This window comes from Vigna umbellata, chromosome 11, assembly GCF_029865625.1.
Source record: "Vigna umbellata cultivar VRB3 chromosome 11, Vumbellata_1.0, whole genome shotgun sequence".
Classification (NCBI taxonomy): domain Eukaryota; kingdom Viridiplantae; phylum Streptophyta; class Magnoliopsida; order Fabales; family Fabaceae; genus Vigna; species Vigna umbellata.
This window is the reverse complement of record NC_142175.1, coordinates 2829924-2852963: the sequence shown is the minus strand read 5'-3', so window position 1 is coordinate 2852963 and position 23040 is coordinate 2829924. Positions and strand designations below refer to the sequence as shown.

Here is a 23040-nt window from a genome sequence, read left to right as displayed (position 1 = left end):
TCAATCGATTTAATAAAAACAGTAGTCGACTAATTTTTCAAATATTTTATGAAAACCAGCTCTAGTGTCAATTGTTAAAAAGAATGGCTCAATTTCTCACACCAAGAGGGGGGGGGGGTGAATTGGTGACATATAAAATTTAAAACTTTCAAAATCTTTTTCGCTAAAAGAGATGCCTTTATACTTTTCTTGAAACGCAAGTTAAAAGATTTTCAATGCAGCGAAAATGTAATCGAATGCGTAACAACTAAAGTCGATTAAATGTAATAGAGTAGGGATAGAAAGATCAAACGCTGAGTTTTTATACTAGTTCGGTCAAGACTACATCTAGTGTCCTTCCAACCACAGGAAGCTAATGCATTATAATGATCAAGGTTTTTACAACAAGGTTTTTATAGAGACCTCACGTCAAAAATATAAAACACCTCTCTAACCCTCTAATCAAAATATAGGCACTATACACATAGACTAGCAGCAAGAATCCCTTCTCGTGTAGTCCAATCCCTTTGAGGCACCCTCAAAGTCAAGAACGCAACACATCCTTCTTTCCTGTAATCACAACAGGGAACTCAACCCAATCCTGTAGAACCTGATCTTGCAGTAAACACCCGAATGTGCAGATAGATCAGACTTTAAAAACCCAGCAATCTTGCTCTTCAAGAAATCCCGCCTAGTTGATCACCACGATCAAACTAATTTCTTGGAGCTCTTTCTCTTTCTATAAACCTTTCACTTTTTCTGCAAAAGAATATGAAATTGTTAGAATCACAAAAGTCTTTACAGAAATCAAATTGGCGTCAATTTATAGATAAACTAATATCTGACGCAATATAATCGACTTTGCTACTAATGCAATCGAATACACCAATTCAGCTAAACTAGTGCTCCCCCTATCAACAATCTCAACAATAGGGACTATCTGAATGATTAAACCATTTTATTAATATTTTGTCTCTTTTCGTGAAGTTGTAGGCATAACCAGTCCAGGCGAAATGAAACCTAATTCCTGTCAACCCAAGCCAATCCCACGAAGGACTCCACGATCAGAATAGAGCAACTTCGCTACCAACCACCACGCAAAATAGGTTGTCGCTACCATCAACCACCATTGGAACCAAAAACGTGAGAATCAGAAACCCAAAAATCCCCAATTGGAAACCTTAACCCCCAAATGAGAAGATCACAATGCCTCCTTCATTGCCCAAATTTGCGTGAATCGCAGACCTTATTGCAACCATCAAGAACCACAAATCGTAAAGAACAAAGGCAGAAAGAAAACATCAAATCGCGACTCAGTACCCTAACCCCCAAACACGAGATCAAAATTCCCAAAAACTGAACCCAATCTCACACCCTAATTTGAAATGCAAACTCCAAATTGCTACAAGATTGAGAACTCCAAGCTTTCACCACAAACCTGTAGAGAAAATAAAATAAAAAACAAATCCAAGAAAGAAAACCCTAAATCGTGAGCCTAATGCGAGAATAGAAAGCCCCCAAAACAAAGCCAAAAACGTGTCATCGTAGCGCCTTCGCCTTCCTCGTGTAACCATGGAACGTGACTCTCCTCGCCGTGAATCGCAACCCAAAGCCTCACACCACCAAGCCACGAACACATAGAAACCCCCTCGACAATACGAACCAGAAAAGGAGAAGAGGAAGAAAGTCCCCATGCTTGTGTCAAGAACCGAAACGGAGAGAAGAGAAAAGGAATCTCCCATTCTTGCGAAGTACGAACCAAAAAAAAAAAGATGAAGGGAGAAAGAAGGATAGAATCTCCCTCTTTGCGAGACGAACAAAATAGGAAAAAGGAAGAGGAAGATGAGTGCTCCCCTTTCGAGTAACTTGGTTTAGCTTCTATAGTTAATGCAAACCCTCCAGCTATTCTAAATACGAGTAGGAATCAACTCATCCTTCTCGTTCTTGACCATTGTGATACCAGATTTCTTGGGAACCACATGTACCAAACTCACCCAAGTGTTGTTAGAAATGGGGTATATAATACCAGCTTGTAGCAGCTTGGTGACCTCTTTCTTGACAACTTCCATAAGTTGAGGATTCAGTCTTCTTTGAGGTTGCCTCACTGGTTTAGCATCATCTTCCAAAAGTATAAAATATACATAAGTTAAAGTTAATATACATTAGTATAAAAAAGGATTTTGACTTCTGTGTTTTTTGGCCTTTAACGTCTAAAAAAATACCAATGTCATATCGGGAGACATTAAATTGACATTAGATTTAAAAAATTCGACGTTAATCAACTTTTTTGTTTTTTTAAATTAATTGTGATAATTTTTTACAACTCTACAATACCTGAAAAGCAGAAAAGCAACAAGTGTAATCCGATTTTTGGTATTTTATACAACATGAACTATGAACTATAAGCCAAAGCACAAAAGCTATGACAATAATAGTATTAACTTGTGATTTTTGGTTTTGATAGCTATGGTTATTGGTTTTGGTTGGATTTTTTTTTCTCTCCTTAGAACCCCTAGTTCAAGAAAAAACACCACGAGCTCTTACTTTGACTCTCTCTAAAATATAAAAATTATTTGGAAAGTCAAATGCGATAGATCTTTAAACGACCATAACATTTGCTCCGGTTATCCGATTTGCTTTTATTATATATGGATTTGGGTAGAAAAAATTTTCCCTTCAGGTGACAGCCTACATAGCCAATTGTTTCTCCTAGATATTCAGAAAAAAATGTCGTTTTCTATTTTTCGTCAATTTTTTTTTTTTTTTCGATCTTTGGAAAAATATTTCACATACTTAGACTTTGAATTTTGATTTAAAATTTTTTTGTGGGGGCTTCTCATGATATTTTGGAGCTTTGAACAAATTTTCAAGTCATTTGGAGTTGTTTTGAATATACTCTGAGTTTTAACCTAAAGCTGGAATGTATAACGTGTAGTGTAGTATGAACAACATACAAGTTCAACAATACAACAAACAAGTTTTGGAAAACGAAAATGAAAACTAACCGTCTTGAAGGTGGTTCGTCAGAATAAAGTGTTGCTGCAAATGAGAGAGAAATCGGAACGCGCCTATGAAGAATAACACTGAAACAATCGGTCAAAACAAATGAAAATCATATATAAAGTAGTTAATCAACATGCATTTGTATAAAATAAAAGAAAGATTACATGTGTTTGTCGTCAAGCTTCGTTCGATAAAAGTTTGAGCAGAGAAGAGGGTCTCGCACTAAGATATAGTGAATGAATTTTCAACCTCCCGCCCAAATATTTATTGAATTCACTAACATATAACGTTTGATTCTAAGGCATTCGAGTCTTACAACATTTTGACGTCTAATTCTAGGACATTCGACGTCATACGTTAGCACATTTTTACCTTCAAGCCAAACATTTTCAAAAAATATACCCAATAGAACGTCGGATTTCTCAATATCCGACGTCTTATAACCAATTGACGTCGGATAAGTCTAAATCTGACGTCTTAATCGAACTTTTATTTACATAAGTAGTTAAACGTGAGATGTTGAAGTCTTATTTTACTCTAGTAATATAATATTTTGTCATTTTTATTAATTACTTTTTATTTTCTAAATCATATAATTATTTATTTATATTAAATCAAAATATTTATATATTGATTTCTTATAATCTTATATTATTTAAAATACTATTAATATTAAAAATAATAATTTAATTGACCTAATAAATTTTTAATCAGTATACGTTGATTGATTTTATTATAGATCTACTTTTAAAATAATGGAAAGAAATGTGGGATAGAATATTTGTTATAACATCACTCGTTATATCAGTGGGGAGTTACGAAGAGCATAAACAAAATCCAATTTCAAAATTTGAGAAACTTGCAAAACAACAACATCACGTAAACCCATCAACACCGTGCCCAAATCACTTTTGATTATTATTACAATAACCCTAACACGACCCATACAAATGAAGCCATATTCCTCTTCTAACATAGTAACACAATATTAATATTAATATTAATAAATAATAATAATAATAATAATAATAATAGTGGCTCTTGCAATTCACACCATCTATGCGAAGGAAAGTGGAATTTCAACGGACTAAATAAATTACAGGGGAGAAGGTGCAGGTGCTGACACAATGTCCTCTGACACATCAGAAACAGGTCCAGGTGCAGCTCCTGAGCTCACAAGCTCAACCATGGCACGACGCGGGTTCGTCTTTTGCTTCTCACATAGTTCTGGCAAAAATACCCCTGCATAACAGCATCAAAACAACCTTAGTTAATCGCTCTAACAAAAGACAAACACATTTTAACATTTTTTATTTCACCTAGAAAGAAAAATAATCATTCTAAAAATCAATCAATCATCTCAACATGGATTAAATATATTTTTTATTTTTGAATTATTAAATTTTCGGTTGAAAAACTTTATAAAAGTTATATAAAACATTATTTTTCAACAAATGATATTTAAATGTTTTCTACGTGACAAATAGAATTACATATTAAACTATAATACAATCTCCATATATTTATTAGAAAACATATTTTACATAATTTTCATATTTTATAATTTAATTTAAAACTGAAACACAATTTTTTAAAATAGTTTTGAAAAACAAAACTAAATTGACCCTTTTAAGTATATAATCTATTGTCTTTATTCAAAATTCCAAAATTTTTGCAACAACAAGAAAGCACATTTTTTTACTTTATTGTTTCTTTGTTTTATAAGAAAAAATATACCTTGATTAGATTTAAAGTTAAAATTTTCTAGGCGTCTAGGGTATTCCGTATGCTAAGGTTTTCTTAGTGAATGGTGAAAGCACAAGACAAAAAGCAGAATAATATGAATGAGAATTTCCCTATGTTAGAAAAGGTAACGAGCATTATTTTTTTTTTCATTGTTGAGGTGCCGTTTTTGTATTAGTTAAGAAATCACAACCACAACGCATGCAATAACACGCAGAATGTCTTTAAGAAGAGGCATCACTTGTTAGGAAATGTTCAACCTAGGAAAAATCAACACTGTTTTTTTTTTCTTTATTCTAAGATGGTACCTAATGATGACCACGACCACTAATTTTATAATGGGTCAATTCTTCAACCGAAGCTAAAAAAACGAATGACTACCAACCATGTTAATTACGATCATGCATACAAGTTTTGAAAATTGAAATTATTTTAATTACTTTCTATCTATGTCTTGTACGACAATTTTACATAACTTTTTCTACCACACCTTTGAAAATGAGTCGAACTAATAAAAACTAATGCAGCAGACTTAAAAACTGTTTACTTTTTTAACTAAGTAATTATTGAAAAGACCCGTTAACTCATTGCCACAAGGTTTTGAGTAGAAAATAATTTTTAAATGTTACAATTTTTTTAATCATACTACTCTTTCCGTATATATTTAAAAATTACTTCTAATGTCTTGTAAGATTACATTATTGTTAAAAAATTGATTTCTTAGTCAGTAGTATCATGTCACAGTTTTAGTGAATGATTTTAAAAATTACTTTTTCTTGAAGTTACATAGAAAGTGATGTGAAATAAACATTATAGTACATATGCTTCACTGGACAGAAATATGTGATGGTGAGTAATGAAGAATTCTTACCCTCTCCAGCTGCCAAGTTGAAGAAAAGGTCAACAATGTTGGAGCAGTTTTGGTAACATTCTGAAGAGCAAAGTTTGGCGGTGAACTGAGGCTCAAAGAAAGCATCAGATGAAATACCAACAGAGTTCCTATCAACCCCACATGCCTCCACACATTGGTCTGTCTCTATGTAGTCCGCCATCCTTTCCACCACCACTTCTGACGTCCGGCACTGGTACTCGACACCACCGTCCGCCGCCTTCTCTGTCTCCAACAAACACCTCTTCCCTGATGAAGCTACTGAGAATGCACACACTTCCTTTGGAAGGTCCTCACATGCCATCTCAGCTGCCAATTCATAAATTCCATACATGTTAGGAGAAAAACATTTAGAAGTAAAAACAACTATATAAATCTTAAATAATTCTCACATAGACAATAAATGAAAAGTTGGTATTAGTAAAAGATACAGTATCAATAAGGTGTATATATTTGTGACCAAAATCTTTAAAGTAATGGATTTATAGGTTTTCTTTATTATGTAATGTTTATTATAAGACTTATGTTTACACTTAAATTCCGGAAACACAATTACATGAATCACATTTAATAAAATACTTAGCATTAAGAAAATTGAACAAGACAAGAAAATTATGATGATGTATTGATGTACTCACCCAGAGATGCACGCATGAAGAGGGAAGAAAGTAAAAGGAACAAAGGCAATTTGTTGGAGAAAGCCATGGTTCTTAGTAATGGGTGTAGTTTGACAAATAGAGGTATCTTTTCTTGTGAGAAAAATGGGTTTTGTGTTTGTAATGAGAAAAAAAAATGAAGAAACGAGCACAATGATTTTGGAAAACTAAGAGGGTATATATAGTGTTTTGAGTTGTTTCCTTTCCCCTTTCGATGGCTGATACGAGTGCATGATTATTGACGAGTACGAAAGACGTGTTTGGATGTCTTAATTTCCAGAACTTTGAAGTTTTCAAAAGGTTAAAGCATAGAAGTCAAGCCCCATTTGTTTATTCATTTACCAAAAAGTTGCCCACTTCGGTGAATCAACGCATCTTTGCTTCCAAAACATTTCGGAGAAGAAAGCAAACAAATTTGTCGTTGGTGGGAGACGTGTGGACAATAAAAAAATTCAGTTTGCTTGGAAAGTTAAAATGGATACCAGTGAAAACATAAGGGAATATAAAATCAACGGAATGAATTTTGACCAATAACTAAGTGAAAATGTTCAGTATTTGGAATTTAAGATAGATAGCGATGTTCAACAAATAAACATGGCTGTTTTTGTTTTTTTCAAATGACAAGAAAATTTAAAACATTTTCATAAAAGATTATGCACATACTCATAACTAAAAGCTAATCTATCGGTGAAAAGAAAATGCAATTAATGTTCCATATTAATTGATACGACTGAAAAATTATGTACTCACACACACGTGTCATGTAATTTAGTTGGGGTACTCAGATTTTAATGCTTAGGAGAATCTATTGGTAGGCGAAATAATCAAGTTTCCTCAACCAATCATCAATGAAAACTAAAAAAAAAAAACAAAGAACAAAACATGCCAAAGTTTTAATTGTATTTGCAAGTTATGATTTTATTATTGTTCTCTCTCCAACCACTTGTTTTACGAAGCAATATTAAAATTTTCATATTAAAGATGTACCTATTAAGTAAAAATAATATATAAGCTAATATGTGTATTAATAGCACACTTATCTATTTGAGATCTATTGGAGAATAAGTCCAAATAATCTAACGATCATGTTTGACTTAACTATTATTGTTTTTCTTTTCCCATTAGTAATATTTGTTTTAAAACTGACTACACACTATAAATTATCTTTTATTATATGAAAGATTTTATGAGATAAAATTATAACAAATAAATTGACTGTCAAGAAATTTAATTGTTTAGTTATTTTTTTTTCTTTAGTAATCGTTTCACATCAATTTAGTACTTTCGTTAATCTAGTTCCATACCTCCTATATCATACAATATATTAAAGAGTCTTTATAGTCCATTCTAAAATTAATTAGCCTTCAAACCTAGTCTAATGACACTAGAGACACTAGTAAAAGAAGGGAATTTTAATTTCCACATTACGCTTCGGTTTCACAAAAATCGAAGCGTATCAAAACACGGTGGCAATTATGTAATTTTTATCATACTATACTGCTTTGGTTGTTAGGGTGAACAGAGGCATATAATCCTTCAGATAATTCTGTAATTTTCACCATACTATACTGCTTATTGTTGTGAGATTGATATATTGGTTATTGTTATTTGTTGATTAGATTGATCTAATGGTTATATAATGGTTATTGTATTAAATTGGTTGATTTGCTGATGAAATAAAGTTTAAGGTTAGGAATCATGAGACTAATTAATGTGTTGTTTGTTTTTGTGCAAATATTGTAGTTTTTTATCGGCTTTTACGCTCCCAGGTTTTTATTCTTAAAAATTTCCTTTTAATATGAACATATAACTATTTGTTTGCTTGAATATATATTTTGCTTGAATATATTGTTTGCTTGTATATATTGTAGGTTGCATATGTAATTATTTGTTTGCTTGAATATACATTGTTGTTTTGAATTTAGGCTTAGTTTCTCGTTTGAGATTCAATACAAAAATTATTTACTATCTTCAGAATTTTTTGAACAAATGTATGTTTCAAACATGAATAGAGAGGAGATGGTAAAATTAATTTACGAGTATTGAATCTTGAATTGTCCAGTTGGACAGTTTAAAAAGAGTAATAATTTTTTCATAGTTTATTAATATATATATATATATATATATATATATAAATTTTAATATACATGTCTTAAATTTCATGAAAATTTGTAGTTGTGTTTTGTATTGATCTTCGGGTGCATACGTGATTGTGATTTATAATCACTTTCATTTCGTGAAACCTTAAGACCAATGCGAAATGCTGGCAAAATTTCATGAAATTTTAGATATGTTGTTTAAAATTTATATGTTTAATAAACTAAAAAAAGTGAATATTCTTAAATGGGATAGGGTCACACCTTGAATACAAAAACGATCAAAGTGATCATTCAAGATTATTGAAATTATGTAAACAATTTCAGTAAATATGCATATTGATCAACAGTAGATTAATTCGCCATGCATCAGTGTCGAGTACGAGAGAGGGGTAGAAGAATTTATACAGTTTGCGCAACGTAATGCGAGTACAAGTGATGATGAAGTCAAGTTTAGATGTTCTTATGTCAACTGTTTGAATGGGAGGAAGTTGAACGCAACCGATATTAGGGAACATCTTATCTATGATGGTTTTGTACGAAGTTACACAACATGGATATGGCACGACGAATTAATAGACTTTCCAATTGTCTCTCCAACTGAAAATGTATTCGATTCGACCATGGAAGATCAACCAAAAGAAGACAACTTAGAGGACATGATCCGCGATGTTGGCGCAGAAGCTTTTTCCCAAGCGGATGTATATGAAATGATGTCCACTGATGCGGAGACTCCTTTGTTGTTGTGGGTTAATGGGATTGAAATATTTGATGCCTTTGCTTCTCAGACTTTCATGACGCATGCCATGTTATTTTGCACCATTAATGACTTTCCAGCTTACTATAATTTGTCGGAGTACAATGTGAAGGGTCATAAAGCATGTTCTATATGTGAAGAAAACACTGCAGCTCATCAATTAAAACATGGAAGGAAGATAATGTATATGGGTCATCGGAGATTTTTACAATCTAATCATCCATATCGAAGGTTAAAAAAAGCATTCAAGAGCTTTCGAAAAGAAAATCAATAGGATAGCTTAAGTAGATAGTCAAGTGAGAAGCTTACAACGAAACATTCATCCTACAAGCATTCAATAAAAGAGAAGAAAACATAGAGCTCAAGAAAAAGAATACATCTAAGCTGAAAAGAGAAAAGAGAAGAAAAGAAAATAGAGAAAGGGAAAAGAAATCCTCTAAAAACTTCATTGTTGTATTGCTTACTATTGTAAGAGAAAATAGAGAAACACTAGTGAGTATTTAGACTACTTTATATTGTAATCAAATCCTCTATGCGAGAGATATAGTTTGAACTACTTGTAAACAATCGTTGATTACAATTCTGAAGAGAATTAAAATACTTACAATTGAACTTAGTTTAAGTTGAGAAATCTTAGCAAGGTTGCAAAGTACCAGGCGTGGTTCGAATACTCAAGGAAATCTCAGCTAGGGTTGTTGAGTACCAAGAGTGCTGCTAATACTCAAAGGAAACCTCATCAGGATTATTGAGTACTAAGAGTGGTGCGAATACTCAAAGGAAATCTCAGCTAGGGTTGCTGAGTACCAGAAGTGGTGCTAATCTCATTTGTAATTGTGTGAAAATTATAATGGAATCCTCTACGAAGGAGACTAGACGTAGCTTAGTTGGAACGAACCAGTATAAAATCACTTGTGCAATTATTTTCATATACAAGAATCTTCCAAGATAAACGATCATTTTTTTAAGGGAAGTTCTTAAAAAACGTTGGATTATATATATTTTAAATAGCACGTCAAATATTACTTTCATTCATACATATTTATCAAGTCGAGCATTTAAGCTTTTAAAGAATAATTTCAAGAGTTCGACAACGTGCTATATCAGAAGGGTCGCGAAAGTTTTCCATTAACATTATTCAACCCCCTTTTAGTGTTTTTCAGGTACTTCACACACACACACACATATAAAGTGTAAGTAGAGATGACAAAAATACTTATGCTCGTGGATAACTACAAATAAAATTCGCGACGGATAGATGATCTATGCAAATATTTATTATCCATGGATAACAGGTATTTTAATACCCTGCCTATAAATGGCTTGGGTGCGGATATTATACTACCCATATCCGTGGGTATCCATTACCCATAAAAAATAAAAATAAAAATTTAATTTATATTTTATTAAGTTAAATTTAATTAAATTTAAAATTAATTTATATTTTATTAGGTTAAATTTAAATAAAATTAAATTTTAATTTATATTATATTTTATATAGTTTTTTGTAATTTAATTTAAATTTTATTTTAAAAATTTATTTTTTAAAATATTTGTGGATATCCATAGGTACTCGCGGGTTTTAAAATATTCACGGATACTTTTTAAATGGGTATCTTGATGGGTAACGGGTGAATTTTTTTGTTATGGGTCGGATAACAGATAGGCATTATTCGTGGAGTGTTACTTCCTCCACCACCACACATTTCTCCCTACACTTTCCCATTTTTTTTAATTCCAAAAATATCCTTATTTACTTTTACCCTTTACTTTTTTAACTTTTTCTTAAAACCCTAATTTTTACTCTCTTATTCACTCAACCGCACACCACACCCCCAACCCCCACACTCTTACTTTCTCTCTTCCTCTCTTATTCTCCTCTTTCTCTTTCTCCAATTTTCCATCTTCCTCTTTCTCCAATTTACCATTTCCGTTAAGGTTCTCTTCTCCTTTGCTTGGTTCCTGTTGGTGCTTGGTTGGTGGTGGGTTCGTGTTGTTGCTTGATTCATGGTGGGTTCATAGTGTTGTGGAGTTTGGTGCTTCCTTTGTTGTTGTCATTAATCCAGGTTAGTGATTTTATATGCGCATCTGTTTTGTGTTAACCGAAGAAGAAGAGAAATGCCAAAGGCTGCAACGGATATGGGACATCCGTTGAGCCTTCAACAGATCTCAATATCCGTGGATGGATCTCAAGATCCATTGAAGGCTCAACGGATGTCCTATATTCGTTGAAGCCTTTCAACGTTTTGGGTGTTTTTTTCCGTTGAAGGTCCAAGGGATCTCCCATGAGGCGTCAGGGTTTCGTTTTCTTATTTTTTTTTAAGTTATTAATTTAATTTTATTTAGGTTGTTAGTTTTTTTACATTTATTTTAATTTAATATTTTCTGTAGTATTATTTATTTATAAATGAAGTGTTTGTAAAAAAAATAAAAGAAAGCATGGAAAGCTGAACATATTCTTTTATTTTTTATACATTTTAGTTTATTAATTTATTTATTTGTATATTAATTTTTAGATACTTTTAAAGTTAAGTAATTAGATTTTAATTATAATTACATTTTAAGTAAATTATGTATTTATAATTAAATTAATTTTGTTTTATTTAATGAATTAATTATTATTAATTTAATTGAAGTTAATTGATTTTGTTTTGAATTGTTTTATTTTTAAAGAAGAACAATTAGAGGAAAAAGGAAAAGAAGAGGAATTTGATTTTCGTGGAATTGGTGGAGTGTGGGGGTGCATCCATATATTGGTGGGAACCATTAATGAAGTGGTTGGAAGTTGGAGAAAGTTAAAATTTTTACCACATTAAATATTGAAGGGCAAAAGAGGAATGAGGAGGTGGAAGAAGCACTGTGTGGTGGTGGATGGAGTAATGCTCTTAATCGTGCTCGACTTGACCTATTGTCATCCCTAAGTGTAACTCCAAGATCGACTATAAAAAGAACATCAATTACACTATTAAATATACATAAATAAGTTGGAGCAGTTTTAGGAACCAACATTATGCTTCAAACTTCTATAGCAAATTAAATCACGACTCTTCGTATGGTCTAGACTCTCCATCTGCTGTAATTCTATTTGCTCAGGCCACATTGACAATCACTACAAAGAAACACATAAAAAAACATAAAAGATGGTAAGCTAATTTACCAAAAGACACATCATATATCAAATAAACATGTTGTATTAATATATAAGGTAATCCAAACAGTTGTAAAGGCATAAACCACACAATTGAAGACTCTTCTAGACTCAATATCCAGATTTATGCATTGATTTAGACATAAGAAGCCTTAAACTTGTCATAAAAGTGGATTGCGGCAAAGACCATGGCTCCATTTGACCTAACCAAACTTCAATCAAATTCCTCTAGATAAGGTAGGTTATCTATGACATCGCCAAACGAGGAGTCCCATCCTTAATCCAAATATAAGAACCTTCTTCAACTCCCACCACATAGACTACGACACTCTATGTGATTTTGTAAGTCTAGTAGAGTATAAGATGACTTCTATCAAACACGTATCCCTAGTCAATGCATAACACTAAATTAACAAGGATTTGTAATTCTTCCTTAGAAGCCAAAACCTTAAATAATCATACAATTCAAACACAATATTGAATCCACATAGAACATTCCTTAGACTTGATAACATCCCCTTAAAACATTTAATTACATTCCTCTTGGACCATTTCATATGATATAACCTCCTTGAAACTTTTCATACTTGATACTCCTCATTCATATATTCAAAACATTTATCCACAAAATATATATAGAATTTTATTTCATCACATTGGCATACTTTACACTTCAAATCACACACATTTATCATTCCCAAAATACATAATTTTACTCCAAGATAAAACCAAGACCGCAAACAAGGACATAACAACCCGTTAACACATTAAGTAAAATTGCTTTCATAAAAAGAGAAACCTAACAAAATGGAGCAAGGAGTCAATGTGAAGAATCATGTGTCTAGGATCAATTGTCAAAATTTCAGCTTGATATGAGGGTTAATGAAGAGGGAATCGTAATTTTTCTGAAACGAATCAAAATAGAAAAATACAACTATGCAACTAGTAATCGATTACCAACAAGTTGTAATCGATTACTAGAGCCAAACTTCTATAGATAATAATTCTACAATTGGTAATTGACTACCAACAAAATGTAATCAATTATTAGAGTCAAATTGGTTTGCAAATAACACAATTATGCAATTGGCAGTATCAATATACCAAAATCCAAATTTTGAGCTTCATACAAGTTACAAGCATCTCCCATTTCATATTACAACCTCTAATTCAATTAAATTTATCTCAAATATCATTCATTCAAGAAATCCCAAAAATTTCATAACACACATTCCAAAACATGTAATTAGGGATTTTTCATCTCACACCTAGAAAGAACAAAATCATCATACCAAAATGAGTTACCCAAACACAACATCAATGCATAATCAAAATCAACAAAATTCATTAAATTATAACTAAAGGTTTAGCTTCCCTTACCTGATTTAGGGATTTCTCTTGGTCTCCCACAAGCCCGTAGATGCTCAAACTGACAAAGTTTCTAAAAACATTAAAGAGAATTAGACGTTAGAATCTCAAATTGCTCTTAAACTTTGCAAACCCAAAATCCTAAGAGAAATGTAAGACCCAGAAAAACTAGGTGTATAAAAGAGATGTTGTAACGTGGTTAATGTATGTTAATAACAAAAGTGGTATGTTTTTCAAAAGTAATGTATAACTCAGTCGATGCGAGCTCCTTGTTAAGCCAATGGTCATATGTTCAATCCCAGTGAGATGCCTAAACTGTCGTATTTTATTTTTTAACATGTTATTGTCGTGTGATGTATGGATATGATTTATCATTGTGGTTCATGTTATAGCCAAAAGAAACGTTATAGGTTGATGGTTTAGATTTTTGCTTAGCATTTGAAGTGAGGGGGTTCGAACCTAGGTTAGGACTTATGAGTGCTCCATTAACGTATCAATCATAGACCTATCAAAATTTTTAGTTTTATAGTGATTGAGAGTCAAAAAGGAAAGAGGAAATATGGTGATAACGTGCTTAAGCTAGGAAAGGAAACTAGGGTCAGAATCAATCAGGCTTGAAATCATGTTATCTGAATTTTATTAGGAGTGGAGAGGTAATAGTCTTAGGGAGAGGCTACGATGAGTTTTAATTATTGCTAAGAGTGAAAACCTAGGAGGGAAAAAAGAAAAACAGAAGAGAGTGCGCCGTGAGAGATTTATTAGTACGTGTAGAATTTTTGAGGCTATGCTTGCTTTTAGATGATGGGTTTTGGCCTAATATGGGGTGGATGCCTTGCTGGTCAATGCATAAATTATTATGGCATCTTCTAATTATGTTTTAGCACACTATAAGTGCAGTTTTGTTGAATTAAAAAGTTGGTAAAATTTTAAAAGGCTGACGCATGAAACCTTTAGTAAAGCCACCTCTTGGAATTTTTTTTTGGGTGCAATGGTATGGGATGGAAAAATTGTTTTGGTGCAATGATATTTGATGGTTAAATCTGATTTTGTGTTTTGTTTTAATTCTGGAAAATATAGTACAATTAAATTAGAATGAATTGATGCTTGAAACTTGTTGTTTTGAGTCATGATGTTGTTTGGAAAAATCGGTCTTTGGTGCAGTGATTTTAGGGGTTGTTTTAGCATGCTTTATGATAAATTATTTGAATTAGTTGCTGGAAAAATTGTGGTTGTTTGGTGAATAATGAAATCTGTTTTTGATGGTTTAAGTGGTAATGTTTGGCTATATATTTTTATGGTGCAAAACTGTTTTTCAGAATTTTACTTGGTGGGTTGTGTTGCTGAATTTTTCTTTTAATTGAGATGTAAATGGCTGATGAGCCAATCAGCCGCTAACCAAGCAAGAGAGAAAGTGTGAAATTTCACTATTCAAAGCATATATATGATGCGATAAAAGGAGATCAAGTGTTGTTGTAGTAAATAACAAATGTAAATAATATATATGGGTTGTATATTTTTCTTGTTAGCCTTTTAAATTATAATTTGTAAGAGTATGATGGTAGACATTATTGGATATTTAATTTGAATGAGAGTTTTGTCTCTTTTTTTAAATAAATTATAAAAGTGTTTCAGGTATAAGGTTTGGGGATGTCTTACGCTCAAAACACTCCATGTTGTGCCGAAAACAGGGAATACCTTGATGACCGAACGGACGTTGAAGACTGGACGGGCCACGTAAATACTTTAAGCGCTCCAAGTTGTGGAAGACCGCACGGTTACCTGTTTGTTGAGGACTGGACGTGCTGGCGAAGACCGAACGGGCTCTCTCCTCTTCTTCGTATCCCAGTTGTAGTATTTGTTCTCTTTGTTCCCCAAGTCGGGCGGGCGGACACCTGTCAAAGGCACTCCGACGCTCAAGTCAGTAAAGTGTCTGAACGATTATTATAGCAAGTAGAGCATGTATTATGCAACCTGTCCAGAAATCATACCTGGACCTTTATTTATACCAGTTGTAATGGACTTTTACCTTTTGTGGGCCTGATGATGGCCCAATCATACCTTAATCTCCATTGGGGGTTTTAATGAGCTATTATCGTTAGTAACCAAACCATGTGCTCGGCCAAGCTGGTTGGCCTGATGGTTGGTTGGTTCGGCTGGTCAGCTAAGGTGGTCGTCCTAGACGGCCGACATGGTTGTGTGCAGAAGACCGTTCAACACCCTAGGTACTGTATGGCTGATGGTTGATTGGCCTGATGGTCGACTTAGACGGTCGACCAGGTTGGAATGGCTTGATGTTCTGGTTCTGCATAGGAGACCGTATGGTACCCAGGGTACTGTACAGTACAAAAAATATTATGTTTAATTAGCCAGAACTTAGTATGGTGAGATAAAGGTGTCGTGTATATATTTTATATGGGATGAAAATTAATTGATTTAAGTTAAAAATGTGTAAAATGTAAAATAAGAAAAATAAGATAACTTAAGTAGATATTAAATAGATATGTAATGAGTGAATTGTGTTCGGTTTAGTGATACTGTGCTGTGTGCTTATTTGTGTGTGTTTATTTGTGTGGTTTGGGTGTGCATATTTGAACCAGGAGAGTTGCTTTCTCCACCACTCTAAGTGCTTCATGCTTTCTCCACCACCCTAGGTGCTTCTTACACCTCCTCACTATTTTTTTTTGTTCTAAAAATACCTTAGGTTAATTTAACTTTTATTATTTAACTTTATTTATTTTTTTTAAAATCCTAAATCTTCCTACACCCCTTCACTTCTATCTTTTTCTAACCCTATAAGCCCTCTTTGACCTTAGCAACAACCAAAGCAAATTGCAATTCCAACTTCTGCTGTCTCTGTCTTCGTTTCGATGCCAAAAGATGCATGCGACCTCTCCTTTTTCTTTTTTCTATTATTTTTTTTCGAATTTTGTTCACTTAATCTTTTTCATTGAATTTTTATGTCGATCATTGCTTCCTCCGGAGACCGTTTCTTTTCCTCAAATGCCAAAATCTCATTCAACTAAAGAAATAGTGGTCATAAAAACACATAAAAAAAGTTATTTTTTTAAACTTTAGCGGAGCCCTTAGCCTCTGTTCGCTTGAAGGTGAAACACTGTTTATGAAGAAAAGAGAGCGATGATTTGCGAGGCACAAGCTGTTCGTTTGCGCTGATTTGTGAGCGAAGAAAAGCGATCATTTGCGGGATGAAGCTCTTTTTTTTATCTCGCTATCAAGAGGAGATTTGCGCTGATTTGTTCACAAATGACATATGTGCCCTCTAAACTGTCTGCACATTATTCTCTGTCCACGTCTCTCTTCCTCGTCCTGGTTCTGCCAAATCTGCCGCCGCGATGTTGTTGTTTCTCGCCACAATTTTTGCCAACAAATCGACCTCCTGGAGCTTAGCCGTCATCTCGCCGTTTCCGTGGTGGACCTCCACTTGCGGCAGGGAGGCGGGAGGAGCACCACCGCGTGTTTGAGAAGATGATGAACAGTGCCAGTCTCAGCCGTAACCGGTTACAGCCTTTGGTTTATCGGTTACAGTGGTGTGAAGGAATGTGAGCATTTCTGTAATCGGTTACGTCTACGTGGTAACCGATTACAGAACTTCGTTGTTTTGGTTACTTGGAGGGGTATTACGTTGAAACTGGAAGCCTGTTTCGACGACGCGTTTTTCCCCATTTTCAACCACAAGATACCAAGTACGCAAGGGAGCAGCATCGCCGGCGGACGCGATTCGGGCGCGGCAGTCCTCCGGTTCCCTATCACCGGAGACGATCTTCACCGGAGCGAGCACGATCTGTTACAGGTTCCGCTGTCGGATTCGTCGTCTTCGTCGGAGGCGGATGAATTGGAGGGAGTCCCGGCAGCTACTTACTGCATGTGGATCGGGTTTCGGGCTGGGTGTGTGGGGTTTGTAGGCGGGGAGGGGAGGGAGTTCTGGGTGGTGGGAGGGTACGGCGGTTGAGGAATATTTTTCTGGTGAATGAGTATTACAGAGATGCAGATGCAGTGGTGAGTATTACAGAGATGCAGATGCAGTGGTGATGGAAGTTAGGGGGTGGGGGAGGTGGCGGGAGGTTGGGGATGTGGGATAAATTTTCTTGAGTATTACTGCGGATGTATTGGTGATGGAAGTTGAAGGGGGGGGTGGGGTGGCGGCAGGAGGTTGGGGATGTGTGGGGGGATAAATTTTCTTTCTTAATTATAGGTTTTTAATTCAAATTTTATGGGATAAATCTTCATTTTTTAAAAATTCAAATAAAAATAATAAAATGCTCTTTATATTACAAAGTTACTTTAAGAAATATTTTTTGATTCTATTTATTTGGACAGAAATAAATTATTATAAATATAAAAGCTAAGTTATTTTTATGAAAAAAAAAAGAAACATTTTATTATAAAAACAAAACAAAAAAATATGTTACAAACAAATACTACATTTAAAAATAAATTTATTTTACTACATTATAATTTTTATAATTTTAAAAATTATTTATAATTTTTTTCTCTTTATAAACATTTTTATAATTAAATATAACATTAATAAATAACATTTTATATTACTTTTATAACTAGGGGCATTTTGGTAATCTTTAATTTATACCAATTAAACTAATTTTTTAAATCTATCACATCAATCAAATCCTACACTAATTCTCACAAACTTTACTTCCAAATCCACTCTCAATTAAGCACAAATCCACTCAAAAAAACAACAAAAAAATTACCCTCAAATCCACTCAAATCCATTCAAATCATCTCTCCCAAATCATCTCCCCCAAATTCTTTCAAAAGAACACACCCTTAAAGAAGACTAATTTGATCCTTGTGAAAGCGAACATCGGAGATCCACCCTTCGTGCCGCATCCGAAGACGGTCTTCGAGAAACTTGTGGCTAGCGAATGATTGAAGCTAGTTTTGTTGGTTGCGCACCATCTGAACCAAAGATTTGAAGATATTACCCCAATTTCGGCGCTCCGTCAAAGCAACGTCGGTAGATTCTGGTTTCCTGAATTTCTGCATTGTGAAATTTAGAAAAAAGAAACTTTGAGTTTGGAAGAAGTGAAAGAGAGGAGACAACAAAATTGTGAATTTCAACGGTCAAATTTTGCGCCCGTTTGATGCCTTAGTAATTTCAAAATCATCGATAGAGTTTTCAGGACTGAGATAGCCTTTGATGTTTCTTGCATCATACTGTGTATTTTTCCTCAAATTTTATGATGGGGTGTGTGCCAGATCCTTTAAGTTCCAAAATCCCTCCATTGTTGCTACAAAGCACGGCTCAGTGAGGGGTCTTAGGGCTCTGAAGTTGATGAAACTACATCAGTTTGTGACCAGCGATGATGAGAGAAGGGTTACGACGACGAATGTCGATATCATATCATACCGAAGTCGATATCCATACGGAAGTCGATATCCGTATACAACGTTGATGTATGTTTAAAAATCTAATATTGACATCCGTTTAAGTATTATTGAAGGGTAAAAAAGTAATGAGAGTGTGTAGGGAGGAGTGTGTGATGGTGGAGGGAACCCTCTTGAACCAGTCTAAAAACAAAACTTGGGTTTTTATTCCTCTTGCTTTTATTTTTTGAGAGTTGCTCCCTTCACCACAGTATTTCTTATACCTCTTCAATTTTTTTTAGTTTCAAAATTATTCTTTTTACTTTTAACATCTACTCTTTTTTTACTTTTATGTCAAAATCCTAATTACTCTAAACATTTTCACTCAAAGAAAGTCGTAGCCTCACCCTTATCTCCACCTTCACTTTCTTACTTTCTCACTTTCTCTCTTTCTCTCCTCCATATCTATTTCTTCTCTTACCATTCTCCATTTCCGTTTCGAGTTCCTTCCTTCTTTCTTCTCCATTTTGGTGCCTTGGTGATGTGTTGGTGGTGCAGTGATGGTGCAATGTTCGTAAGGAGCGTTTCTTTCTTCCACGGATGTGGATATTCGTTCACGAATATCAATATTCGTCAAAGCCAACGGACGTGGATATCACGTTGGAAAGGACATGACACTTGTTTTGGATGTTGCACGATTTAAGTATCCTCCCCATTGGATCCCTCTTAAAATTCTCTGGGAAGGTATGAATTATGTTGACGAGGCTACTAGAAGGATTCTTGCTTGTATCAAGGCCTCGTGGGAACCTGAATTGCTTTATACTCTGAGCTGCAAACACACGTTCATCAGGTTGTTTCAATTATAGTCTCATTGTTGGAATATAAATTGATTTTGTATGTTGGGCCTAAAAGATAAAAGCCCAATATTAGGAATGGCCCAAATAGCATTCTAGAAAATCCTATCTAGAAGGATTCTAGAATGTTCCACAAAAATATCTAGAGATGCTTATCCATAAGATGTCTCTAGATAAGTTTAGAATTATAGGAATGTTTTAGAAAGTTCTAAAGAATAAATTATAACCCTTAGATGAATGTTGTGGTGGCAAGATCCTAACCATTGGTTAAGAAGGTGCCATTAGTATAAATAGGGGATGATTGTATCATTTGAAAAAAAGCCAAAAAAAGTTTAGAAGCACTCAATACAAGCATTTCCTCTTCTCTCAAAATCTTCCAACCTCTCCCAATCTTAAACACTTCCTTCTAGCCTTTAAAGTTTTTTCCCAACACTCATCACTACCATCCAAGTCTGAACAATTTATCAAGTGGGTGGCAGAGATCAGGAGGCGAAAAGATGGTAGTCCAAGTTTAAGCACAGAGGAGAAAGCAAAGCTTGCTATCAAGAAAGGTATTGAAACCTGTCCAAGAGACCGGCCTTTTCAAATATGTGGCTTCCTTTCTGTCAAATTCTTTTAGCAGGGGATCACAGTTTCTTTTAATTTTTTTTTAATTTATTAATTAATTACTTTTTAAATTAGTCTATAGATACTATTTAAATTAAGTGTTTTAATTTTAATTTGTTACGTAGTTGTATCTAAATTAATTTTATTTTATTTAATCAAATAATTTTTATTAATTTAATTATAGTTAATTAATTTTGTTTTAAAGACAGGAGAGAAGAAAATGAAGAATAATTTGATTTTCTTGGAAGTGATGGGGTTGGTGGAAATCATTAATGAAATTTAATGAAATGGTTGGATGTTGAAGAAAGTAAAATCAGAAATTAAAATTTTACAGAAAGATAAAAAAGAATGGAGAGGTGCACTGTGTAAATAAATTTTTAAAATTAAATAAATTTAAATAAAATTTTTAATTAAATAAATTTAAATTTTTTAATTTCTCTGTTTTATTTATTTTATATTATTTGTTTGAATTATTTTATATTTTCTGTTTTAATTATTTTAAATATTCTGTTATAATAACTTCAAAATTCGTGTTTTAATTTTTTTAAATGTTCTGTTCTAATTATTTTAAACTCCCTGTTATAATTTTTTAATTTATAGTTATTTGATTTTTATTTTAATAAAATTGTTTTGATTGAATTAATTTTTTATTTACATCAAGATTTGAATTAATTTTTTTTATAGTTAGAAGATTTGTTATTTTTTTTTGTGAAATATTAGATTTTTACAGTTAGTTAAAAATGTTTTAATTACTTTTTGTAATTATTTGAAATATTTATAATTTTGTTAGAGATTTAAGTTATTTTGTTTGTAATAATATATTATTTAATTTTATAATGAATTAGTTAAATTGATTTTATTTGAAATAAATTATTTTGAATAATTTAATATTTTTTACTATTGAATTTTTTTTAATTATTATAATATTATTGTTAATAAAGAAATTTAGAATAGACATGGCTCGTACTCGAGGAGGTTCCTCTTCACATCGCGGAGAGAGTTCGTCACAGGGTGAAAGGCACCTACAGCTTCTGCTCGTAGAAGACGTGGAGTAGTTGAGTCTGATATTCATGTTGAGGACCATGGAGATGTGAGGTTTCACGAGGATGCAGTTCAGGATTATGAGGATGTTGCTGAAGGTGGATTTCCTGGCGCTTCAGTATTGACACATTACATTCACTATGTTGCTTATGCGATATGGCAGGATTGGGTAAGTGGAAAACTTTAATTTTAATGAATATTGTTTAGTTGAAATAATTTTATACTAAATATTATTGTTTAGGAACGGGAGGAGATCAAGTTGATCTACCATGGGAAGAAGTTAAACAGATTAGGATCTTGCCACGAGGGCATTAGAGACATCGTTAATGGTTCTGGTTTGATGTCTTTGGTGGGCATGTCATATGACTATGTCGATAGGGGTCTACTGCTGGCATTTGTAGGGATATTTCATTTCGAGACTGTAACACCCCAAATAATTTAAAGGGTATTACTGGTAGTAAAGACTAAATTAATTTGATATCTAATATAAACAATCAAACTTTATTTCAATTCTTCCAAAGTACAATTCCAAACTTACAAACTTTAAACAATATAGTCTTCACCACTTAACATAAATTTGAAATTAAACTTATAAGTCTTACACAACATATTTTTCCAATGCAAATTTATTCTTTTTACAAAAATCCCTGAAAGTTTTTCCCCGCATCTCTTTCATCATCTCTAAGCTTTTTCAACCGCATCTGCAACATTATCTGCTCACATATAACATGAGTTATATGATCATAGCACAAACAAATAAGGGTAAGACAACCATATCATACAATCATTAGACTTACTTATAATATAAATGTTTCAATCATGTATTTCTGCAATTTATAAATACCATTATCCTGATGTCATTAATTCATTTTTTTTCTTAACTTCTTCAAAATCATCTTTCTCATTTTCATAAACCTTACAAGTATACCATGCTTACTCACGAAGCCTTATGGTCAGACCGCTCTCTGCTTGCTTCCTTAAGCCTTACTTGTATACTATGTCTTACTTTCTGAAGCCTTATAGTCAGACCTCTCTCTGCCTGCTTCCTTAAGCCTTACCTGTATACTATGTATTACTTTCTGAAGCCTTATGGTCAGACCTCTCTCTACCTGCTTCTATAAAACTTACGAATCATATGTTTATGTCAAAGCCTTATGGTCAGACCACTTTCTGCCTGCTTTCATAAAACTTACGAATCATATGTTTATGTCAAAGCCTTATGGTCAGACCACTTTCTGCCTGCTTTCATAAAACTCGGGTATTACTTTGCTCATATCAAGCTCTCATGGTATAAACCGAACATACTACTCCCAGTAGTAAACATCATTTCATAAGTAATGATTTCTTATATCCACTCCAACATTTCATAAAATCAACAATTCATACCCTCTTATCCACCTAACTCAATCATGTTCATTCTTTAATAATAAATTGACAATAACCCGTTTTGGTGTCAATAAATTAAACATATTGTCAGATATCATACTTCATATTATAAACTCATTTTTCCCATAACGAGTATAACTCAACATATTTTCACCAATCAAAGGTCATAGA

General features: G+C 33.2%; 1 protein-coding gene across 1 annotated transcript; it reads right to left on the bottom strand.

The window, feature by feature from the left end:
* Positions 1–3797: 3797 nt before the first annotated feature.
* On the bottom strand, positions 3798–6632 carry LOC124843155 (uncharacterized). Its single transcript, XM_088101581.1, has 3 exons — positions 6253–6632; positions 5597–5923; positions 3798–4224 (listed from the first exon to the last, which is right to left on the bottom strand). Exons 1-3 carry the CDS (start codon positions 6317–6319, stop codon positions 4079–4081), a joined length of 540 nt encoding a protein of 179 aa, XP_087957707.1. The 5' UTR covers positions 6320–6632; the 3' UTR covers positions 3798–4078.
* Positions 6633–23040: the final 16408 nt, after the last annotated feature.

Coding starts and splice junctions, on each gene's coding strand:
- LOC124843155 (XM_088101581.1), bottom strand. CDS start 6,319: ATGGCTTTCTCCAACAAATTGCCTTTGTTCCTTTTACTTTCTTCCCTC. Junction 5,924..6,252: donor CTTCATGCGTGCATCTCTGG/GTGAGTACATCA, acceptor ATGAATTGGCAG/CTGAGATGGCATGTGAGGAC. Junction 4,225..5,596: donor CAACTTGGCAGCTGGAGAGG/GTAAGAATTCTT, acceptor GCTGTTATGCAG/GGGTATTTTTGCCAGAACTA.